The sequence below is a fragment of the Ambystoma mexicanum genome, chromosome 9, assembly GCF_040938575.1.
Source record: "Ambystoma mexicanum isolate Mex_15411 chromosome 9, UKY_AmexF1_1, whole genome shotgun sequence".
Taxonomy (NCBI): domain Eukaryota; kingdom Metazoa; phylum Chordata; class Amphibia; order Caudata; family Ambystomatidae; genus Ambystoma; species Ambystoma mexicanum.
The window spans coordinates 173,490,197-173,509,810 of NC_090931.1; the positions used below are offsets into that span (position 1 = coordinate 173,490,197).

Sequence of the window (19,614 nt, forward strand, 5' to 3'; positions counted from 1 at the left end):
AGAAATGTTCCTTTAGGAACCACCTTTCACAGTTAAAAAATAGAACTAAAAAAAAAAAAAAAACTTATAGAAGTACATAGACTCAATAAGATTTTCCAACATTTCCATTTGCATTTTGTGTTATGGGAATATTGTGGCGTTCATCCTCTGTTCCAGGGACTGGAACAGTGCATACCGGACCGGCAGCCCAAGTTATCAGCCCAAGCGAAGCAAGGGTGGATAACGAGGTCTCTGGATCCTTATCCCCCCCATTACAGCCCTTGTAATAGGGGATGAAGGCCATTAGCACCCTAGGTTCCCAAATCAGGAACCCAGGGTGCTAAAAAAAAAAAAAAAAAATAGGATTTTTCTTCCTACACCGGGATGCCTGCGGCGTCCCGGTGTAGGAAAAAAAAAAATCATTTTCCAAGACGGCCACCATGGAAAGGGAAGGCGGGGTTCCATACAGGGCCCCTCTTTGCTTTCGATAGCAGCCTTCAGAAGGTGAAGAGAACCATATTACCAGGAGCACATTTTTCTTCCCTTTCAAACCTATCCCAATTTCGAATAACTTTACCACAAATCCAGTCCCAGGCGGACATGGCCACTTTAACCCCATGTTTTGTCCTTCGTGGTCATGGCCAGTAACCAGATTGTCCGGATCATGACCCGGACAATCTGGCCACTGCCCATGGCCACAGGCTACACCTCAGTCACCAAAGGTATATCACTATTTTATGTACCTACATAATGACACTCGTCAAAAAATAAAACACAGGCACATTTGCAAAACCATGCTTTCAGTTCCTTCCCAATGCTCCTTTCACAGGTGTGCTGGAAATCCACCCATGTTTTATTTTTGTAAAAGTGTCAAATGTAAGCAGATACAATCGTCATACAACCTAGCCCCCACTTGACAAAATCCATTCAGACTTTACGAAAACATTTATATCTAGATCTATAACCTTTTTGCAAACCTTTTTTGTAGATTTGTCAAATGGCACTACATTTAGAAGTCTTTACAATATTTTTGGACCCCCGCCTCTAATTTTGCCCCCTCTTGACAGAATCCCACCAAACTTTGCAAACTCATTCAGAAACATCAGGAAGAAACATAATGCAGAATTTCATGCAGTTTCATTAAGTGGCGCCATAGTTACAAGCCATCCAAGAACTGCTTTTCACCAACCCGGATATGCTGAGGTGTCGGCGAACATCCGCACTGTTCGGACTTTCGCGGCAAAAACATCCCGTTTTTTCCTTCTTGCAGCCATATCTCATCCCATTCTCATTACCCCTCACCTCCCCAGAGATTATTTGATAAGTGTGACACGTGCAATGTTGTGTTTTTTAATATGTTTTTACTGTGATGTCCGCAGACACGGGCCACTGTCTGCGAATCCAAGATGGTGGGCGTTTCCAAAACTCTGACGCACTTCACCATTAAGCGGGCGCGTCCGATATCCGGACACCACGTTGCCCTCTAAGCCAATTGGAGTCCCGTCCGCGGACCGAACAAGGAAGTGTGTCCGCAGAGCAGACATAGATATAACATTTTTTTTAGACCTACTTTTTGGTCGTTTTAAAAAAATACTACTGGACAGATTTCCACCAAATTTACAAAAGCACGCTTTTGGGACAAAGCCGCCGCTCCTGCCGCAAATTTGGTGAAAATCCATCCAGCGGTTTGGGCTGTAGGTGTGAGCAAAGTTTTTTATCCATTCAGTCTATTGGAAAACAAAATACATTTTGGCACCCCCCTATAAGTTTGCCTCCCCCCTTGACCAAACCTCACCAAACTTTGCAAAAGAAAATTCAGAATGGGCCATATACTTTTCTTTGCAACGGTTGGTGGGGATTCGTCCACGGGGAGCGAAGTTATAAGCCGCCCAAAAAGTGCTCTTCCTATGGGTTTAGCAACCTAACCATAACTACATGGCCGATATATATCCATCACACACTTCTTCAGACCCGATCTGGCCCGCGGATAGAGTTTGTATGTGGTATCTGGGGTTTCGTCTGAACTCTGCACACTCTGGCAGTAACTGGTCCAAGCATGTGGTTGCTGAGAGAAACCTGAAGGTGTCTCCCTAGCTAGTCCCCAGGGATCTGTCCTCCAGGTGGCCAGGACATGGCCATTGTTATTGGATCCAGTTCCTGGGGGTGGACCAGGGAGGGAGGATCACCTGGAGGAAAGGGGGGGGGGGGTCCTCGGGGACTGGGACAGTGTTGGGTAAGAATTGGTGCAGTGACACTGTGTGAGATTACACAACACTTATCTGCTTGGTATTAGGTAACCCACCTTTTGGTGTAGGTCTGTACTACACAAGTTGGTAGTGTGACTGAGCAGCTAGGCCTTGCAAGAGGGGTAATTGTGAGCTGTAGAGATGACATTCGTAAATACGGTAACAAAGTAACACTTGAACTCAAGGTTTCTGTTATAAATTGTTATTCAACATCAATTTGTAAATAAGCATTTGTTAAAAAGACAATTCCTGTAACAAGGAAAATATACCTTAAAATACTTTTCAGGATCAGCACAAGTTAGTGGATAGTCTTTAGATATGCTTTTTACGCAAGTAATGGCATTTATATATCACACTGGTTACTTTGCAGATTCTGAGGTTGCAGAAAGAAAGCAAAAAGGTTGAACAGGTTCTCAGTATATGTGAGGACACTTAAATCTTCCAATGAAATCTAGACAAGCCTATCCCAGCAATAACAGTCTTAAAACAAGTTACCACCTATGAGGGACATAATTATCAAAGTCAATGTGCTAGAAGAGTCTGCAGGGAGCCTGGAGAGCTGAAGTCAATTGAACACAGTCTATGGAGCTGAGGGACTTCTTAGACCAAAGTCTTCCACAAAGTTAGAGAGTTTGTAGAAATCACTTGTAGGATCGCAAGCTGGGAAGCCTGTGAAAAGCAGAGTTGGAATAAACTCTAAATTGTAAGCTAATGCAATTCTCAACTGAGAAGAGCACAGCTAAAAAAGACAGAGGTAAGTACCCCAAGTCTAAACAGTACCTCTGGCTTGAAGAAGAGTGGTCCAGCTGGATTCTGTCCTGTTGCAGTGATGCAGACCCTGGGTTCCTGAGCCTCAGTTGTGGAGACAAGAGGGAGGACATCTGGAGGGCTCCTGCAGCTGCAATTTGGAGGTTGTGGGCAGCTACAGGCTCTTTTCGGTTCAGCAGCACTTTTCGGTTTCAGCCTTCAGTAAACAGCACCGTCGCCGGTTGGGCTTCCTTCACGCCTTGTGTCCTGCACTCTGCTAAGGGGACTCTAGCTCTGGTCACCCTGCTTCTGGAGGGTCACGAGGAGGCTACTGGCCGGATGTTAGACGTTTCAATAGACTATGGATTTCTCGACTCCTGTCACTCAGTTCTTGCAGCAGCTAAGTAGTACAGCCAACCGGAGAAGATGGTCCAGTGGAGTTCATCAAGGGAAAAAGTCGTCCCTTCTGGAGCTTATCTGTCGAATTAAAATAGAGTTTCAGCGCAGCAGCAGGACGCCACCAGGCAATTCAAAGGTCCAGGAGGATGCAGCAAGCTTTGTTCACAGTTTCTTCGTTGGGTGTTTCTCCCGGTGTTGACTCGGCCTCTAGTCCCAAAACCCTTGTCTTTTAAGAAGGTTTCTCCCATTCATGCACAACCTAGGCTGTCAAACACAGCAGGGTAGCTATCCTGAAAGGACAGCCAGCCAGCCACCAAGCCAATCAGTACTGGTTGCACTCATGCATTCCTAGAGACAAAGGACAGGGGAGTTTCGGGAACCTCCCTCACATCCCTCACAGACACACAGGAGCCAGAGGCGAGCTACAGGGCTGAATCCCGCCAAAGGCAAAAGAACAAAGAGCTCAAACCTGGCTCAACACAGAGTAAAATCCAAGCAAGACCTCACAAACAGAAAATGGCAAAGAAAAAGAAGACCAGGACCATTTTGACAGAAATGGTCACCCATTGGTGCTGTGCTGCAGTTGAGGATTCAGCCTGCAGTAGAAAAGCACAATGGTAGAAAAAATGAGACCACTGTCAGCAGCCATTTAAAATACTGAGGCTATGTAGGATAAGGGGCTAGTAGGTAACTCTTCCCCCCCCCCCCACCCCAGGCACTCCACTTAATATTCGGTATGCTGGACCTACAAAGAGAAAAAGCAAGTCAATTTCACTTCACTATTTTTGGGAACTGTAGTTCACACATGAGAAGATATTTAAACCTTATTAGAAATCTAAAGGAGTGACGCTGCACTGAAATTACTGTGTGTAAGTAGATGCCTATGGAGCTTGTCAGACTCCAAAAACAGAGGAAACACATATTCCACATCAGGTCAGAACACATGCGAGTGTGGAAAAAGGTCACAATCACTCCAGGGTTAAAATTAAAAAGCGATAAAGTCCAGCAAAGGAGCTAGGGGTCTCTAAGGTGAAGAGAATTAGCGCAGAAATGAGAATTTTCCCTAAAAGACAACGATGGGTTATACACAGTATTCCCCTTCCGTTGACACCTTTTCCCCCCCTCTTCTCACGTCGGACATTCTAAACCACTGCCCCCCCCCCCCCTATTTTTTTGACAAGCCCCTAGGACTGCCTTGTTGGTCGACGCTTGCTCCCATCTTAGATTTAGGCGTTTTTCCAACCTGCATACAGCATTCATTCAATAAACACCCTTGAACTGTGTTCACTTGTGTGTCTTACTTGTGGTCACCATGAGCTCCTCATATACAGTGTCAGGAGTGGAATGTGACTCAATTGAAACAAATTGGGGAACCCTACAATTTCAAAAGATTTAGAGAGCCTCCAACCCTTCCATTACCACCAAGGAATCAATAGGATTTCATATCTGTAGCAGTAGGGAAGCTATTATTACCCCTGGGAAAAGAGGGATTATTCCTACAATTTCAATTTGATTGTCCTTCTGAGGTGTAACATGCGATTAGCCCCATAATTAGGCTTAGCATGGAAGTTCGGGATAGACGTCTTAGCAGGTGTTATTGATCCAGACTTCCGAGGAGACGTGAAGGTTCACTTACAGAATCATGGCAAAGTCCCTTTTGAGGTACATCAGAGACCAAATTGCACAGGGAATTTTGAAGAGAGGTCTGTTGCCTCAATTCCAAGAAAGTGAACCAGACGAAACAGACAGAGGTAACAGGCTTTCGAGAAGCCGATAAAGGCCCAATCATCGAAGAAAGGAAAGTAGAGGAACCCACCATCTATTCCAACCTATCCTTTGACCGGCAAAATGATCCAGCCCTCTCTGAAGCTTTTTTACAAGCAATTCCTGAAAAAGGTATAGAGAAGGGAAGTCCCTTTTTCTTATTAAAACTAGGGTTACTTTACAGAAAAGAAACTTCCCCTGAAGGGTAAATAAAAACTCAACTGATAATAGCTAAAAGTCACAGAAAGGTCATGCTAGAGATCGCACATTCCCATCTCACGGGAGGACATTTGGGCCAAGCTAAAACCCAGGCGCATATTAGTGGGAAGTTTCACTGGCCAGGTATCCACACTGACATCAAACAAACATGTGAGATATGTCAAAAGACCAACCCGAGCATTCCATTACCTCCCCCATTGAAATACATTGCCCATTTAAAAAAAAAGTCCCTTCACGAAATGGCATGGACATAATAGGACCTCTGGAAACCTCTAAATTGGGCAAAAAATATGTCCTGGTGATCGTGGATTGTGCGACCCGATACACAGAGGTATTACCAATGTGAAATAATACCACTCAGCAAATCCTAAAACATTTAACCTATTTCTCTAGGGTAGGCTTTCCCAAAGAAATACTAACAGTACAGGGGTCAAATTGTACAAGTAAGCTTATGGCCGAAGTCAAAGAGCTACTGCATATTACCCCCTTGCGAACTTCTGTGTACCATCCCAAAACCGATGATCTAGTAGAAAGATTCAATAAGACCTTGAAACTAATTCTACAAAAATCTTTAGGACAGGAAGGACTCGCACCGAATGATCCCATGGGCACTATTTGCAGTAAGGAAAACCCCCCAGGCTTCCACAGGTTTCTCTCCCTTCGAGCTACTCTGTAGAAGAGAACCGAGCAATGTCCTGGACATGCGCCTAGAAACATGGGAAGGCCGCGAGGAGGCTCCCATTCCAATATCCCAAACCACCACTAGAATGCAAGAACACATGAAATTAGCCTGGGACTTAGTTTGTACTCACATGGAAAAGGCCCAAAACCAGCAAACGGCCAGTTACAACAAAAAGGTAAATTTAAGATCTTTTTCTATTGCACAGAAAGTACTAGTCCTCTTACCCACCTCTTAAAATAGCCCAGCCAGACCTAAAACAGAAAGCCCACATATCACATTAACCTCCTAAAATAGTGGAAAGAAAACCCGCCAGCCACACATGCAAAAATTCTACCCTGCCTGATTGCCAAAAACAGATAACGGACTTAATTTGCACCCAAGTTATCTAGCCAGCGACGAGAAGATCTAAAGGACATAATAGTCTCATTCCCTGATGTATTCTCAGAAAAAACGGGAAGAGTAAAAGGTACAGATTATATTCGAACACCTAGAGGCAAAGTAGTTCACCTAAAACCTTATTGTCTACCAGCGGCGCGTAAAGAGGTAGTGATGGGGGAAGTCAACAAAATGTTGTAAGGCGAATATCATTGAACCTTCCTCAAGTCCATGGTCCCCTCCTATCGTGTTGGTCACTAAACCCAACCGGTCCTAGAGATTCTGCATTGATTTCCATCAAGTCAAGGCTATATCAGACTTCAAATGCCTATCCCATACCGGTCATCGATGACCTCATTGATAAACTAGGAACAGCCGCATACCAATCTACCCTAGATTTTCCAAAGGGTTACTGGCAAGTGCCTGTATATGGGTCAGATAAGGAGAAAAAAAGTGTTTTCAACACCCATAGGGTTATTCCGGTTTAAAGTCCTCCCTTTCGGCCTACATAGTGCACCAGCTACATTTCAACGTCTTACGGATAACATCCTGCGAGCCTATTCAGACTTTTGTGGAGCTTACATGGACTATATTCTTCATTTTTAAGACCATCTCTTCCATCTTTATACCATCTTGAAAGTCCTACGGAGTGCTGGTCAAATCCAGCTAAATGCAGATTAACCCGATTTGCTGTGAAATATCTTGGCTTCTTCATAGGGAATGGAACTGTACAACCACAACATGAAAGAGTAAAAAGTCATCTTAGATACTCCCAAGTCCAAAAGAGACTTTACAGCTTTCCTGGGGTTGAGAGGTGATTACCGTAGGTTTATTCCCAACCATTCAAATAAAACGGTACGGTTGACAAACTTAAAAATGCTGAACCCCAGAAACTTCAGTGGAGCGAGGACGAGGTATGCCATAACATCCTAAAGAAAACACTATGCCAAAACCCAATCCTAAAAGGTAGTCGACTTCTCGAAGGAGTTGGTGTTACAGACGGATGCCTCACTTACAGGGTTAGGAGCTGTCCCATATCAAATTTGCAACAGACTAGAACACCCCATACACCAGTCGCAAGTTATTCCCACGTGAGAAAAACTGCTCCGTGGTGGAACAAGAGGCCCTAGCTATCAAGTGGGCCATTATCCGGCTCAGGTAATATCTAGTAGAAGGAAAGTTCACTCTGGGTACCAACCACTCACCCTTAGTCTGGATTAGCCAACGCAAAGAGTCCAACCCTCAGGTGATGCAATGGTTTCTAGACCTACAAACCTATTGTTTCGAGGTGGAGCACCAGAAAGGAAAAGACCAGGGAAATGTGGATTTTCTTTCCTGGTTCGCTTGTGAAACAAATGTGGCTGCATCGCATGAAGGAAGGGTATGTGAGAAACCTGAAGGTGTCCCCCTAGCTAGTCCCGGGGATCGGTCATCCAGGTGGCCAGGATACGGCCATTGCTATTGGATCCAGTTCCTGGGGGGTGGACCAGTGAGGGAGGATCACCTGTATGGGGGGATGGGGGGAAAACTCGGGGTGTGGGAGACGAACAGGTGAAATGCAGTATTCCGCTTCCTTCGACACCCTTTCTCCCCTGCTCTCACATAGGACATTCTAAACCACAACCCCCCCCTTTCCAACACAAACACTTCCGCACAACACAAAAAGACAACAGACTAACACCAGAGCCATTTACCTGACATGTCCCAATACAAGGGTCAGGCAAAGTCAAGCAATTGATCAGACTCACAAACCAGGCGGCCCTTTCCCTTCCTCACAGGGATAAAAGGTGGAGCCAGCGAGCACAGTACGGGCATGGCAGACAGCACGACGAGACGGCTACTCAGGTGGGCAGTTCAAGAGAAGAAAGGCAACAGGAAACCAGAGGGTGGCGAGGAGAGAAGCAACCTTGGCCTTTTCGTCCCAGACCTGCAGAACCTTTGTGGTAGAGAGCCTAGGACCATGAACAATAGCACAAGTGGCTTGTAGCAGAAGTCAACGGTACATGGGGCAACCGTATGTTGATAAGCAAGACCAAGGGAAGCTCCTGCGTTTGTGGTACCAGCCTTGACACCAGGAAAGCCAAAAGCCAAGCGGTTCATCACAGCTGGTGAGTTGAGAGGAGAATCGATAAGAGCCAGGCTGTTTTGAATGATAAGTGCAAAGCAGCAAATTAGAACCAAGTTTTAATTAACTATGTAAAGAACTGTAAAAAGTGGCAAGGGGAGGCCAACTGCAGAGGGAAAACCGGCCCCACCTGGGTGCTAATTCAAGAGACTCTGGTCGATCTCCATCTGAGCAAAACTGCAGGTACCAGAAGGTAGGAGAGCTGCCGAAAGAGGTCAAAGTGGTAATACAGGAGGTCTAGTAAAATCCCTGTACAATCGAAAGACTATGATCTACAAACTAAGTGAAAGAAAGGGAAGTGAATCCCGCAGGGAGACAAAACAAGGGAAGTGAATGCCAAGAGGGGTAAAGTCTAAAGTCCCAAGGAATAGTGTGTTTGAACTGTTTAAAAAGACATGAAGATTTGTGGAATGCAATACAAGAGTCAGCGCCCAGAAGAGGGGGACCCAGGGGTGAACCCATCACCCAACGAACATTGGAAACACGTTTTATTTGTTAAAGGAACTTTCGTTTTGGTATTTGAACACGTCAGGTCCTCGAAGGCAAGAGACTTTCAAGTGAAACGAGATTTGGACATCGACAGCCCTGACAGCTGAAAGCTCGAGTGTTTCCATAGAGCTGTCATTGGAACTGTCACCTCGTGCTGGAGAAGCCCAAGACTGTACTGTGGTCCACGCTCCCATCTTACCCAGTGTCCAAAACATGGGGAAGGGAGACCCAGGTTACTGCATCCGGACATATTATTTGAGAACACTTCTTTCTTTTCTAGAGAACTATCCCACACCCCTTTTGTTATTAGTCGTGAGGTTTAAGAATAGGATTTTTAGTATAGGCCTTTTTTGACACAACCACAAGGACAGCCTTATTTTTCGTTTGATGGTCGACGCTTGTTCCCATTTAAGATTTAGGATTAGATTAGGCAGTGTTCTAACCTGCTTACAGCATTCATTGTTCAATAAACACCCTTGAACTGTGATCACTTGTGTTGGTCTTACATGTTGTCACCATGAACTTCTCTCACTGCCCAGTGACAAATGTTTAAAATGTTTACGTAGCTTGCGCAACAGGATTTGCATGCAATCGCTGTACCATCTGGTGAAGGACTGTCCCGCAGTATTGCATAGGAGAATCTGTTTTTGGGTAAATCTGTAAACACTGTTTTTGCTGTGATTTCTTCAAACGTATGGGGGAGACAAGTACAGGGGCAGCAGCTCTCTACTATAGTGGCCCCTGTGGCTTTTTTTAAAGGAGATCTTTGCAAAGCTGGGAAATCTCACTGTTGATGTGTAGAACAATAAGTGCAAATGTCTATTTTGCCTTGAGGAGGAATACGTAGGCTTGTATGTACATGAATTTGAATCTTAATAGTTATTGGGTTGTCAGGAATTGCGGATTTTAATGTTTTTATTGGAGTGATCAAATGATGAACTATGTGCATAAATGTGTAAGATTTGATTTTTAACCATATACACAAAAATATATATATATTCTTCTTAAATGGTGCTACCCCCTCAAATATTCATTAAGAGGGCATTCTAACATGAAGGATAGCCCAAGGTATGTTAACAGTTTTCTTTCTGTAACACTGCGTCCGTCCCTCAACACAAATTGATTACCAAAAAATAAAAGTAAAGGATGGAAATATTTTGGAATGTAAATAAGCAAACAAAAAAAACCCAAATCCATACTGTTGGGCATAACAGACTTGCGGTAAACATCATAGTGAGTCATTCAATACATGCCACAATGGTCAACAAGGCCATTTTCATTTTAACTATTACCATGGAGCTAATTTTCCAATGAGCCATAACGTCAATGGAAGTCAAGCCTTGCGTAAGGCTTTTACCACCTTCCATTGATGCTGCAGCTCATTTTCCTTCTTTTGTATGATGGAAAGAATGGGTGGAAAGCAACTTGCAGGTCCGCGGCCTCCCTTCCTCTTCGCCATCCAAATGCCCCAGCATTTGCACCGGCATGCATTTTCATGTCAGCACAGATGCTGGGGATCCCTATGGGGTCCGCCAGCTTTATGCACCAGTAGAATGCAGGCAGATCCCATAGGGATCGACTGTAAACGCTGCCTGCCATGCGTAAGTGGCAGGCAGCGTTTATTTCGATTGCACTGCAGAGTGCAAAAAAAGGGCAAAAGGAAGCATACACATTTGTTTCTTTGGAGAGTGGTGATGTACGAATAAAGCCATTCGTCTAAAGACCGTTCCAATAGAGGTTGGCCCCAATTCCCCCCCGCCCCCCAGAAACATGTAGGATAGCGACAGATGGAAACTTTCCTTTCAAACCTAAAAGAAAATAGAAATAACAAAAACTGAGAAGTTTGGCATTTCTATACTGTATCCGTATCCCAGTTGAATAATGACCTTTACATTTAAGATTGATGTAGACTTGAATTGGCTAGCTGCAAAAGAGGAAACAAAACTTCAAACACTGTACAGTCTATAGAATGCAATACTTTATTACCATCACATACAAAAATCGGTTCCATTTCACTTACTTACCCCTGCCATATCAAGCCATCCTTGCTAGTAACACATGTATTGTTTATAGGCAAGTGTTAGAATTAAAGGAATTCAGGAGCCAAGCTGCGAGACTGGTACAGGATCTTTGCCTTTACAATTTGCAAGCACATCTGGAAAGCATTCAAAAACTGATGATGGATTTGTCAAGAGTTGGCAAAAACTTGCAAGTAATACCTTTGTAGCACCCAGCGCCAAGCAGTCAAACATCTCTCGGGCCATGGATTGATCAAAGGGAAAGGCAGTGCTTTAAGCGGGCAGATACTAACCAGCTTAGAGTACAGGTACTTATTTGGTGATTCGGGTACTGGGAATGATGACTGTTGGGTCGCAATGCTGGTGCTGCAACAGCAGGCGTGTGGACAGATTCATCAAGAAGAGGTGCTAGTATATGCTAATGGGGGACTGGTGGAATCTTCCTCCAACCCCAAAAAGCTCACAGGAAGATTAGCCTCACATGCATACCTCCGATGATCTCGGCAACATGTTGGCTGCGGGTGAACTCCACTAGCTTACTTTCTTTAGAATGCTAGAAATCCATCTCCCTCTCCCACAAAATATATTTTTCCTCCATGTACTAATCCTGCCTCTCACCCTCCATCCCTTGAGATCCCCCCCCCAGTCAGTCTCTACACTTATTTATTCTTTCCTTTTCTTCTTCTAAGTGCCTGAATTGCTAATTTCTGGATTTAAATGCATTTTTCTTCTCACCTGCTGAACACGCCCTCCCCTTTGCGCCATCATGTCACCTAATTCAAGGAGGGCGCTAGTCAAAGCTTTTCTTGACTTCGGTCTCAAGAGGGAGATTTTATTTATGCGAGTAGCAGTGTTAGGTGGAGGGCTAATGGGGCTAGACGTGCAGGTGTATGGGCTTTATAGGGAACTATGCTTGATTGGTTGAGCAGGAGGCAGCTACTTGGTGAATGGGGAGACCACTTCATGAGATTGGTCGTGCAGAGTTGGGGATGTTGGAAATGGTCTGTGGTGCCTGATCGGTTATGTTTGGGGGTGAATACGCCACAATGCTTCAGCCCATTTTGGCACTAGACATTGTAGGATTACCCTTGTATTCAAACCCTCGCAAATCGACTTTTCTGCTACTCTGAAAATGTGTTTTGCTCAGTCATCCCTATTGGGAGTACACGAGCACTAGGGGGAGGCAGAAACGTACAGACCTTCTTTACGGGTTTGTGGGCAGACAATTTAAATATCAAGAGGACCCTCAATTGATATCTTGAGTATGCAGCTGCTTATGTTTAAAAGGCACTTTGCCCGCAGCAAATAAGGAACAGCGAGAACCTATGGAATTGCTCAGATCCCAATATCAAAATATTACAATATTTTTTTATTTGCAAAGGCTTTCGTCAAAAAAAAGTTAGCAAACAAAAAATCCCTAGAAGGCAAACCGCAGAGCCGGACATCCTCAACAGCCAGGACTAGCAGAAACACAGAATGGCCACATACCTGTATCTGTGTGGATATAAGCTGGTTTTAACAAGCTATGGCTACAGGCTATACATGAAAACATTCCTGGAAGTTAAAGCTACTCAAGGCATGGGAGCGTATGAATAATCCTGTGCTGGGGAACACCCCCGCCTGCAGAAAAGATGCCCGTCTACTGCAGATATCTCTGCGGCCATTGGGCAACCACCTCCTACACAAGAGGCCCCAATATGTCACAAAACACAACACCTTGGTTAAGTGAGCCCCACCTCAAGAATGCAGACATTAGTCAACAAAAGTATCAGGCAAAGACCATTTGATACTCCGAGCAGCTTAACAGCAGAGACCTGTGATTCACCTTAATGCAACCGAGAATAACCCTTGCTGACATTGGTGAAACCTAAATTATAGGAACTGGCATCCAACAGACAAAAATCATTATTGGCCACAGAACGGTTACAACTTCAGCATTTATCAGTCATGCATTGCGCTATAGTCAGTAGAACGCCCTCCCTAGAAGGGCCATGCCATACCGCACTGTATAGCCATAGGCAACCAGCAACATCTTTGCAGCACAGAACAGGTAATTTGTTTGCTCTCTGCCATCAGAACCCAATAGCACCCCCCCCCGCCAATCGCATTCTTTAGAGATTTCTCACTTTCTGTCACCAACACCTGGCAAAGATTACGGGTGGCTGTTTAAAAGGCACCTGGCAAACGCAGTCCACTACCGCCACCCTCCAGAAACTTTCTGGCAGACCGTCACTGCGCTGCAGGTAGACTGTGCCATGATGCAGGTCTGAAGGCACTCTTCTGGCACATATCAAACACAAATAAATCTACACATGGACAATCTCCAAAGCTCTGCCCTCGGGAAACCCGAACCCCCACTCAATACATAGGGTGGTTTCCCCACCACAAACACATTGAGTGCCCTGAAAGAAGCCATCAGAATATTCACGCAGACTATCAAAGTGAAACGAATGCAAGAGGTGCAGAACAGCAAAGGAGAATACCCTAGCACAGCAAGCAATCACACCCTAATTTGTAAGGTTACATTTGCATTTTAGAGGCACATAATTTCAGAAGTGGCATGGACATATCCCTGCAGGCACCTTTCCAAAAGTGTGCCAATCTGGTGAACTTGAGCATTGGGGTTGGTGGGTCAAAGTACATTCGACACAGATTATGCTGGCTAGTGCTCACCATGAACAAAAAACAAAAAAGCTAAAATTGCAAAATCTCCAAGAGTTACACAATGTGAATGCCCAGCTCATCTGCAGTCCTCTGAAACCGGTCAATGACGTTCCCAACATCCATGGCCACGCTCTCCACAATGGGCATGGGGGCTGAAAGAGAAGAGTGCCGGCTCTTGCTGGACCCGAATTTCCATTGGGAGGCAGCGGCAGGTTTCCCACCTGTCTGGCTCCCCTTTGAGCGTTCTGTGGAGCGTGGTGCTGGAGGGCTCCCATCTATGTGGGGCAGCAGTTTCTGGAGCTTACTCGCAGTCCTCTGAAAGTGGTCAAGAATGTTCTCCTCCGCTTCTGTGATCAACACCCCCAAGCTGGGCTTCACAGGCGAAGAGGAGTGCCTGCTCTTGCTGTATTTCTGTTTGACCACCTGAACGTGTGGAGGGACAAGGTCCACACAGAGTGGGTCTATGCTGGTGAGGGATGGAGGACCACCATCCTTGTTGGAAAGTTGTTTTTCAAGTGCGGTCTTCTGAAAGCAGTCCAGAGGGAGTGGCTCTGCTTCCCTGGCTACACACCCCAAAATAGCCTCAGGGGGTGCTGTAAATGAGGGTCGTCTCTTACGCTTTTTCTTTTTGACCACCTGGATTAGTGGGGGAGGGTCCCCGCAGAGAGGGCTAGTCAATGGGGGTTCATTGCTAGGGAACCATATTGTAGGGACCCCACCCACCTGCGAGGACTTGGTGGGGTTTGCGTCAACTGTATGGATAATGTTCTCCTGCAGGTTCATCTCCCCCTCATCGATAATCAGACATTTGGAAGGACTCTCAAGCGTCAAGTACTGCTGTTGCCGATCCTCTAAAAGCTGCTCCGTGAGCTCCATGCTCTCGTACCGCACCATCTGCAGCCGCAAGAAACCATCCTCGTGCTCTTTGTACCTGCACATAGAAGGAAACACGGTGATAAGAGGGAGACAGTAGGAAATCAGCGACTAAGAGGACAATACCCTGCAACAGGACGAAGCGGTAGCGAGTTGTACAGAGCAAATAAATAATAAGAGCTAGATGTATTGATGATTTCGGTGCTTTGAATATTGCCACCATGCTGCCTTTCTCAGGCTTTGGAGCTCACAAAGGTTCAGACAGTGTAAGTAATCGGGACCAAATTAAAAGGGGACGGTTTCAGAACACCAAAGAAAAAGCAAACTGGCAGAAGTGGTGGTTCCCAGGACAGCAGACCGCCCTGTACTCAGTTTGGAACTTTTAATCTGACACCATCCTCAGTTGACTGCCCTTTGGGCGACCAAGCTATTCTGCCTACAGAACAGTGTGGGGGCTTCAGAGCCCATCAGGGAAACACGGCCCAGGACCCCTGCAGACACTTTGTTTATCCTCGTACGATAGTGCACCAGAGGGAGACGAGCAAGGGGTTACAAGTGTGAAAGAGGAATGATGCAATCGGGTTCCACACACTTTATATTTTATTAACGATTTGAAGTTGCATGACTGAGATGAACCGGTTAAATTACTCACAACAGTAACTCTTGTATTTTGCTATTAGTCCCTTAAGTCAGACAGATCATACATCCTTAACATTTAAAAAGTGCATGAAGGTACGTGTCCTTGTAAATCATTATGAAAAAGGCTGTCAGCGGAACCGCCCTGCGTCCTCCCCCCCACACACTCCATCTCTACCTCCATCTTTTCTATAGCCAATTACACCTATGAGGTGTGTAAGCAGAAGTCAGGAGATAGTGGGTGATCATACCAAAAAAAAGGAGCAGAATGGCTGACCATACCAGACTCGCAATGGCGAGTATAACTTTTAGCGAGGCTCCTGGCAAACAACGGGAAGGTTAGGAGAGGTCCCACATTGCTGCCTCCTGCTTGGTCTGGCAGTCGTCACTCTCTCCCCCGTGGACTTGACACTGAGGCCCATCAGTCCCGTATATCAGACACAGTGGCCAATCAAAAATCAGGTCAGACTATCCCTGTTGAGATGGATTACCAAAATCAGCCCTGGTGGGAGAATTTTGGGAGGCCACCCTATTATGGTGAACAAGGGAGACGCAGAGGGTAGCCAACCTCAATCGAGGTGAGATAGAGCGGTCCACACAGAGCAAACCCAGTAATTCAAGATTTAGGCATTTATTTTACACTCTAAGCAACTAAAAATCATAGTATTGTCAAACAAATCCCTTATAAAACAGATATATACAGTCACCCTTAAGAGAAACAGAACTGCATATCAATCAATTATCAGTGCAACACAGGTGAGTAGTGAGATGCATAGAAATGAGAACTTTTTAGAAACACAAAACAGCTTCCCTCAATCTTATAAAGTCCAACCCTAAGATTGTTTGGGGCCTTGTGCCCAAACGTAACCAGTTGCAAAGCATATACTTCTACAGGTAAGTTTATTCAGAGATTTGCAGGGCCTGGGGTTATGATTATTAAAGAGTTATCAAAGATTAGATACAAGTTTAATTAAAGTTCAGGTAAGTACAACACACTAGGACAAGCCTAGAAAAGGATACCTTATCCAGGTTCCACAACCAAGGGTTAGGTCAGAGTGAGTTAGGGTCATGACTTTACACCCTGGTACCCTATGTGATGCATGGGGAGAAAGCAACAGATGGGTTGTCTTACCCCCTTGCTCACAGTTCTCCGGATACCACGGTTGGAGGTTCCAGGCTTGTTCTTCTGTCTTTGTTCCTATCACAAGGGTCATCTAGAAAGATGGGATACTTTGTTTCACGGGATTTAGTTTTGGTTCTTCGCAGTACTTAGGAATCGGTTCCAGACAGAATCCAGCTGAAGACCCAAACTAAAAAAAGTGAAGATGTCTGTGGGAGAGAAAACCTCGGGGATCCAAAGTAAACAAGATCCAACCAAGGTCACCACAGTCAGGCGATCGTACATTGACGAACACAGGGGCAGTCCCAGCACAGCTTCCCTTAGAGGTAGGCTGCTGAAAACGCAGGAGGTGGTGACTTGTGGCACCAAGTTGATCTACCAAGTTGCAAGGTTGTTAGGCAAGGGTTGCTACATCAATTCTTGCCCAACACTGGTGGCAGGTGGTGGGACAGACCTAGAGTGGTTACATTGATTACTTGCTGTACCTGTGCCCAACTAAACCAGCCAAAAGGCTAAGCTCCATCAAAAAGTGAACCAAATTGTAACATGCCAACTATGGATAACTTTAATGAGGAAGCCTAATTGTTCCGACAGTAGATCAACTAAAAACATGTGCAAAACCAGGGGTCTGACTCTGAATGGAAAGAAAAGTGGATTACAAGGTTGTCGAATCACCAAAGTTTGGGTAGCACACCTTTAACACCTACTCGTCCAAGTAATATGGAAGATAATGATGAGGATGCTAGTTTAGAGTCAAGCTCCAATCTGCAAAAGAAGTCCGAGGCGGTAGAAGAGTCTCAGGAAAAGACCCTCTCTGCCACATCCTGCCCTTATGCCTCAGCCATTTTCCATTGGGAGCCCCACAGTCAAGCCCAGAATATGTTTCTCTTGAAAGACTGAGATTACAGTTGGAATTCAAGAAATTAAATGCCAAAAATCAAGCGGTGAAACTAAGAAAGAGAGCTGCAACATGAAATAGATATGAAAAGGATGTCCCTCGATTCTACTTACCTTTCAGGGTCCTCTCGGTCTGCTAGTTCCAAGCGGCCTTACCTGCCCTAAGAAGCAATGAGTATGTATGAACCTAAACTTGATGTGCTGGATTGGCTGGGTACGCTTGAATACACCTATGGTCTTCAAGGAATCAGACGGAATGATTTCATTCCATGGCTCATGTCTAGGCTCCCCCTAAATGCTGTGATGGAGTTGGGTACCAGAGAGAGAAAAGATGAACCAGTAAAGCTGGCATTAGTCAGATTTGGGAAAACTCCTTCCCAATACCTCAAGAGGTTTAGGACCCTCAAAAAGACTGATGGTACCCCTTGGGCTACTTGGGTATGTGAATGTTTGAAGAACTTAGATGGTTGGGTTAAGGGTTACAGAGTGAATACCTTTAAAGGAATGATGAATCCTTTTTTCTTAATATCTATTTTTGATGCCTACTCTCCCAAGCTGAGACAGCAGTTGGCTGACTCAAAAGAGATTGATCCCAAAAAGCTAGCACAAGCTGCTGACTTGTGGATAGCCAACAGGGCCACTGACAAGGACCCTGGGGCAACTCACAAAAAGGAAGAAGGGAAGCAGCACAAGAAAGAGGGTAAAGAGAATTTGAATTCCAACCATTCAAAAGAGGGCCACGAACCTAGCAAGGGTAAATTCCTTGGGAGACCTGGTAAGTCTAGTGAAACCTCTGGTGCCAAACCAGAAAGGTCAACAGAAACCCCCATTCCAGAGAACATTTGGGAAATGTTTTGTAAGTGGGTCTGTAGATCACGTGAAAGGGGATCGATCCCAGGTCCACACTGCCTCCTTATCCTTCATCCCTGAGGAAGAAGCCCAAATGGCAAGTGCACACTCTTAATTACTGGCTGAAGACCCCATTGAGGTTCAAGCCAGTTTAGTGTCCCTGGGTATGTGGGAACAACAGAATGTGGATGTGAAACCCATACCAGAGGACACAAACAGAGTATAAGGACAGTGTTCTTGTAAATGGGCAGGAGACCCCTGCCATCAGAGACTGTGGAAATCATTACAGCGGCAGATGAACGTTTTTACAGCCTTGAGGATGTCGCTAAGGCACCCAAAGGTCCCACTAAACCTGCAGGAGGCCCTACCCAATGGTTCCTATTCTGCCAGCTCTCGTTCAGTGCAATAATAGGACTTAGAATTATTTGTGGAGTATCTAGTACCCCCAGGCCTCCCAGCAAAAAGAAGCAAGAGCAAACAAGATTGGCCAGAGGAAACCGTGAGAGACTCAGTTTGAGGTTGGGGAGACTTCCAATACCTCGAGTCCACAGGAAGGCCACCCTTCTATTTCCAGGAAAAAGAAGGCCGGGCCATTTTGACTAAATGGTCACACATGGGTACTATACTGCAGCTGAGGATTCAGCCTGCAGTAGAAAAGCACAGCACAATGGTAGGAAAATTAAGCCACTGCCACCAGCCATTTAAAATAGTGAGGGCAACATGAAAATGTTTACATGAGTAGGTAGGAAAAAGGGGCTACTAAGTAGCCCCCAGCACTCCACATAAGATGGGGTGTGCTGGACCTACAAAGAAAAGAAAGTCAAGTCAATTTCACTTCACCATTCTTGGGAACAGTAGTTCACAAGAAAAAGGTATTTAAACCTTATGAGAAATCTAAAGGATTTATCTGTGACACTGCACTGAAGGTGCTGTGCGTCACCACACAAAATGTAGATGCCTATGGAGTTTGTCAGACGCCATAAACAAAGGAAACCCATAATCCAAATTAGGTCAGAACACATGAGAGTGAGGAAAAGGGCTCACTCACTCCAGGTTTAACATTACAAAGTCCTAAAGTCCAGCAAAAGAGCTGGGGGTCTCTACGGTTGAAGGGAAGTAGCACATAAATGAGAATTCTCCCTAACAAAGGCTCTACTTGGAAGGGGCGACCGCTGCAGCAAGGTTGTCGAGGTGAGAGCTTGTCGGTCCACTGGTTGGTCCCGGGACATTTCGGGAGGCTCAGTAGGCATGTATCAGCGTACAGGGGTCGAGACTGGCTGTTCCAACCGGTCCAATAACAAAGTCCTTTTTGAGAGTAGGACAAAGGAACAGGGCTTCACTGGGACAAAACTGGAGTCAATGCTGACCAGCTGCAGGGGTCATCCACCGATTGTCAGAGGGCTGTTCTTTGTAGAAGTCCAAAAATGATCTGCCGAACAGTTGCAGGAGTCCTCCTTTTATCCAAGATTCAGGCTGGGAACAAGCCCAAGCCCACAAATTGTAAGGATTTGCACCACCCAAAGATCCAGCGG

The 19,614-nt window shown here is 45.4% G+C and overlaps 1 protein-coding gene across 1 annotated transcript in view; it reads right to left on the reverse strand.

Annotated features, from left to right (window-relative positions):
* Positions 1-10,981: 10,981 nt before the first annotated feature.
* Positions 10,982-19,614, reverse strand: part of HINFP (histone H4 transcription factor) — a 217,313-nt gene continuing 208,680 nt past the window's right edge. Inside the window, exon 11 of the mRNA XM_069614379.1 lies at positions 10,982-14,638. Within this exon, the coding sequence (XP_069470480.1) occupies positions 13,762-14,638 (877 nt within the window). The 3' untranslated portion in view covers positions 10,982-13,761. The remainder of the gene's footprint in view (positions 14,639-19,614) is intronic.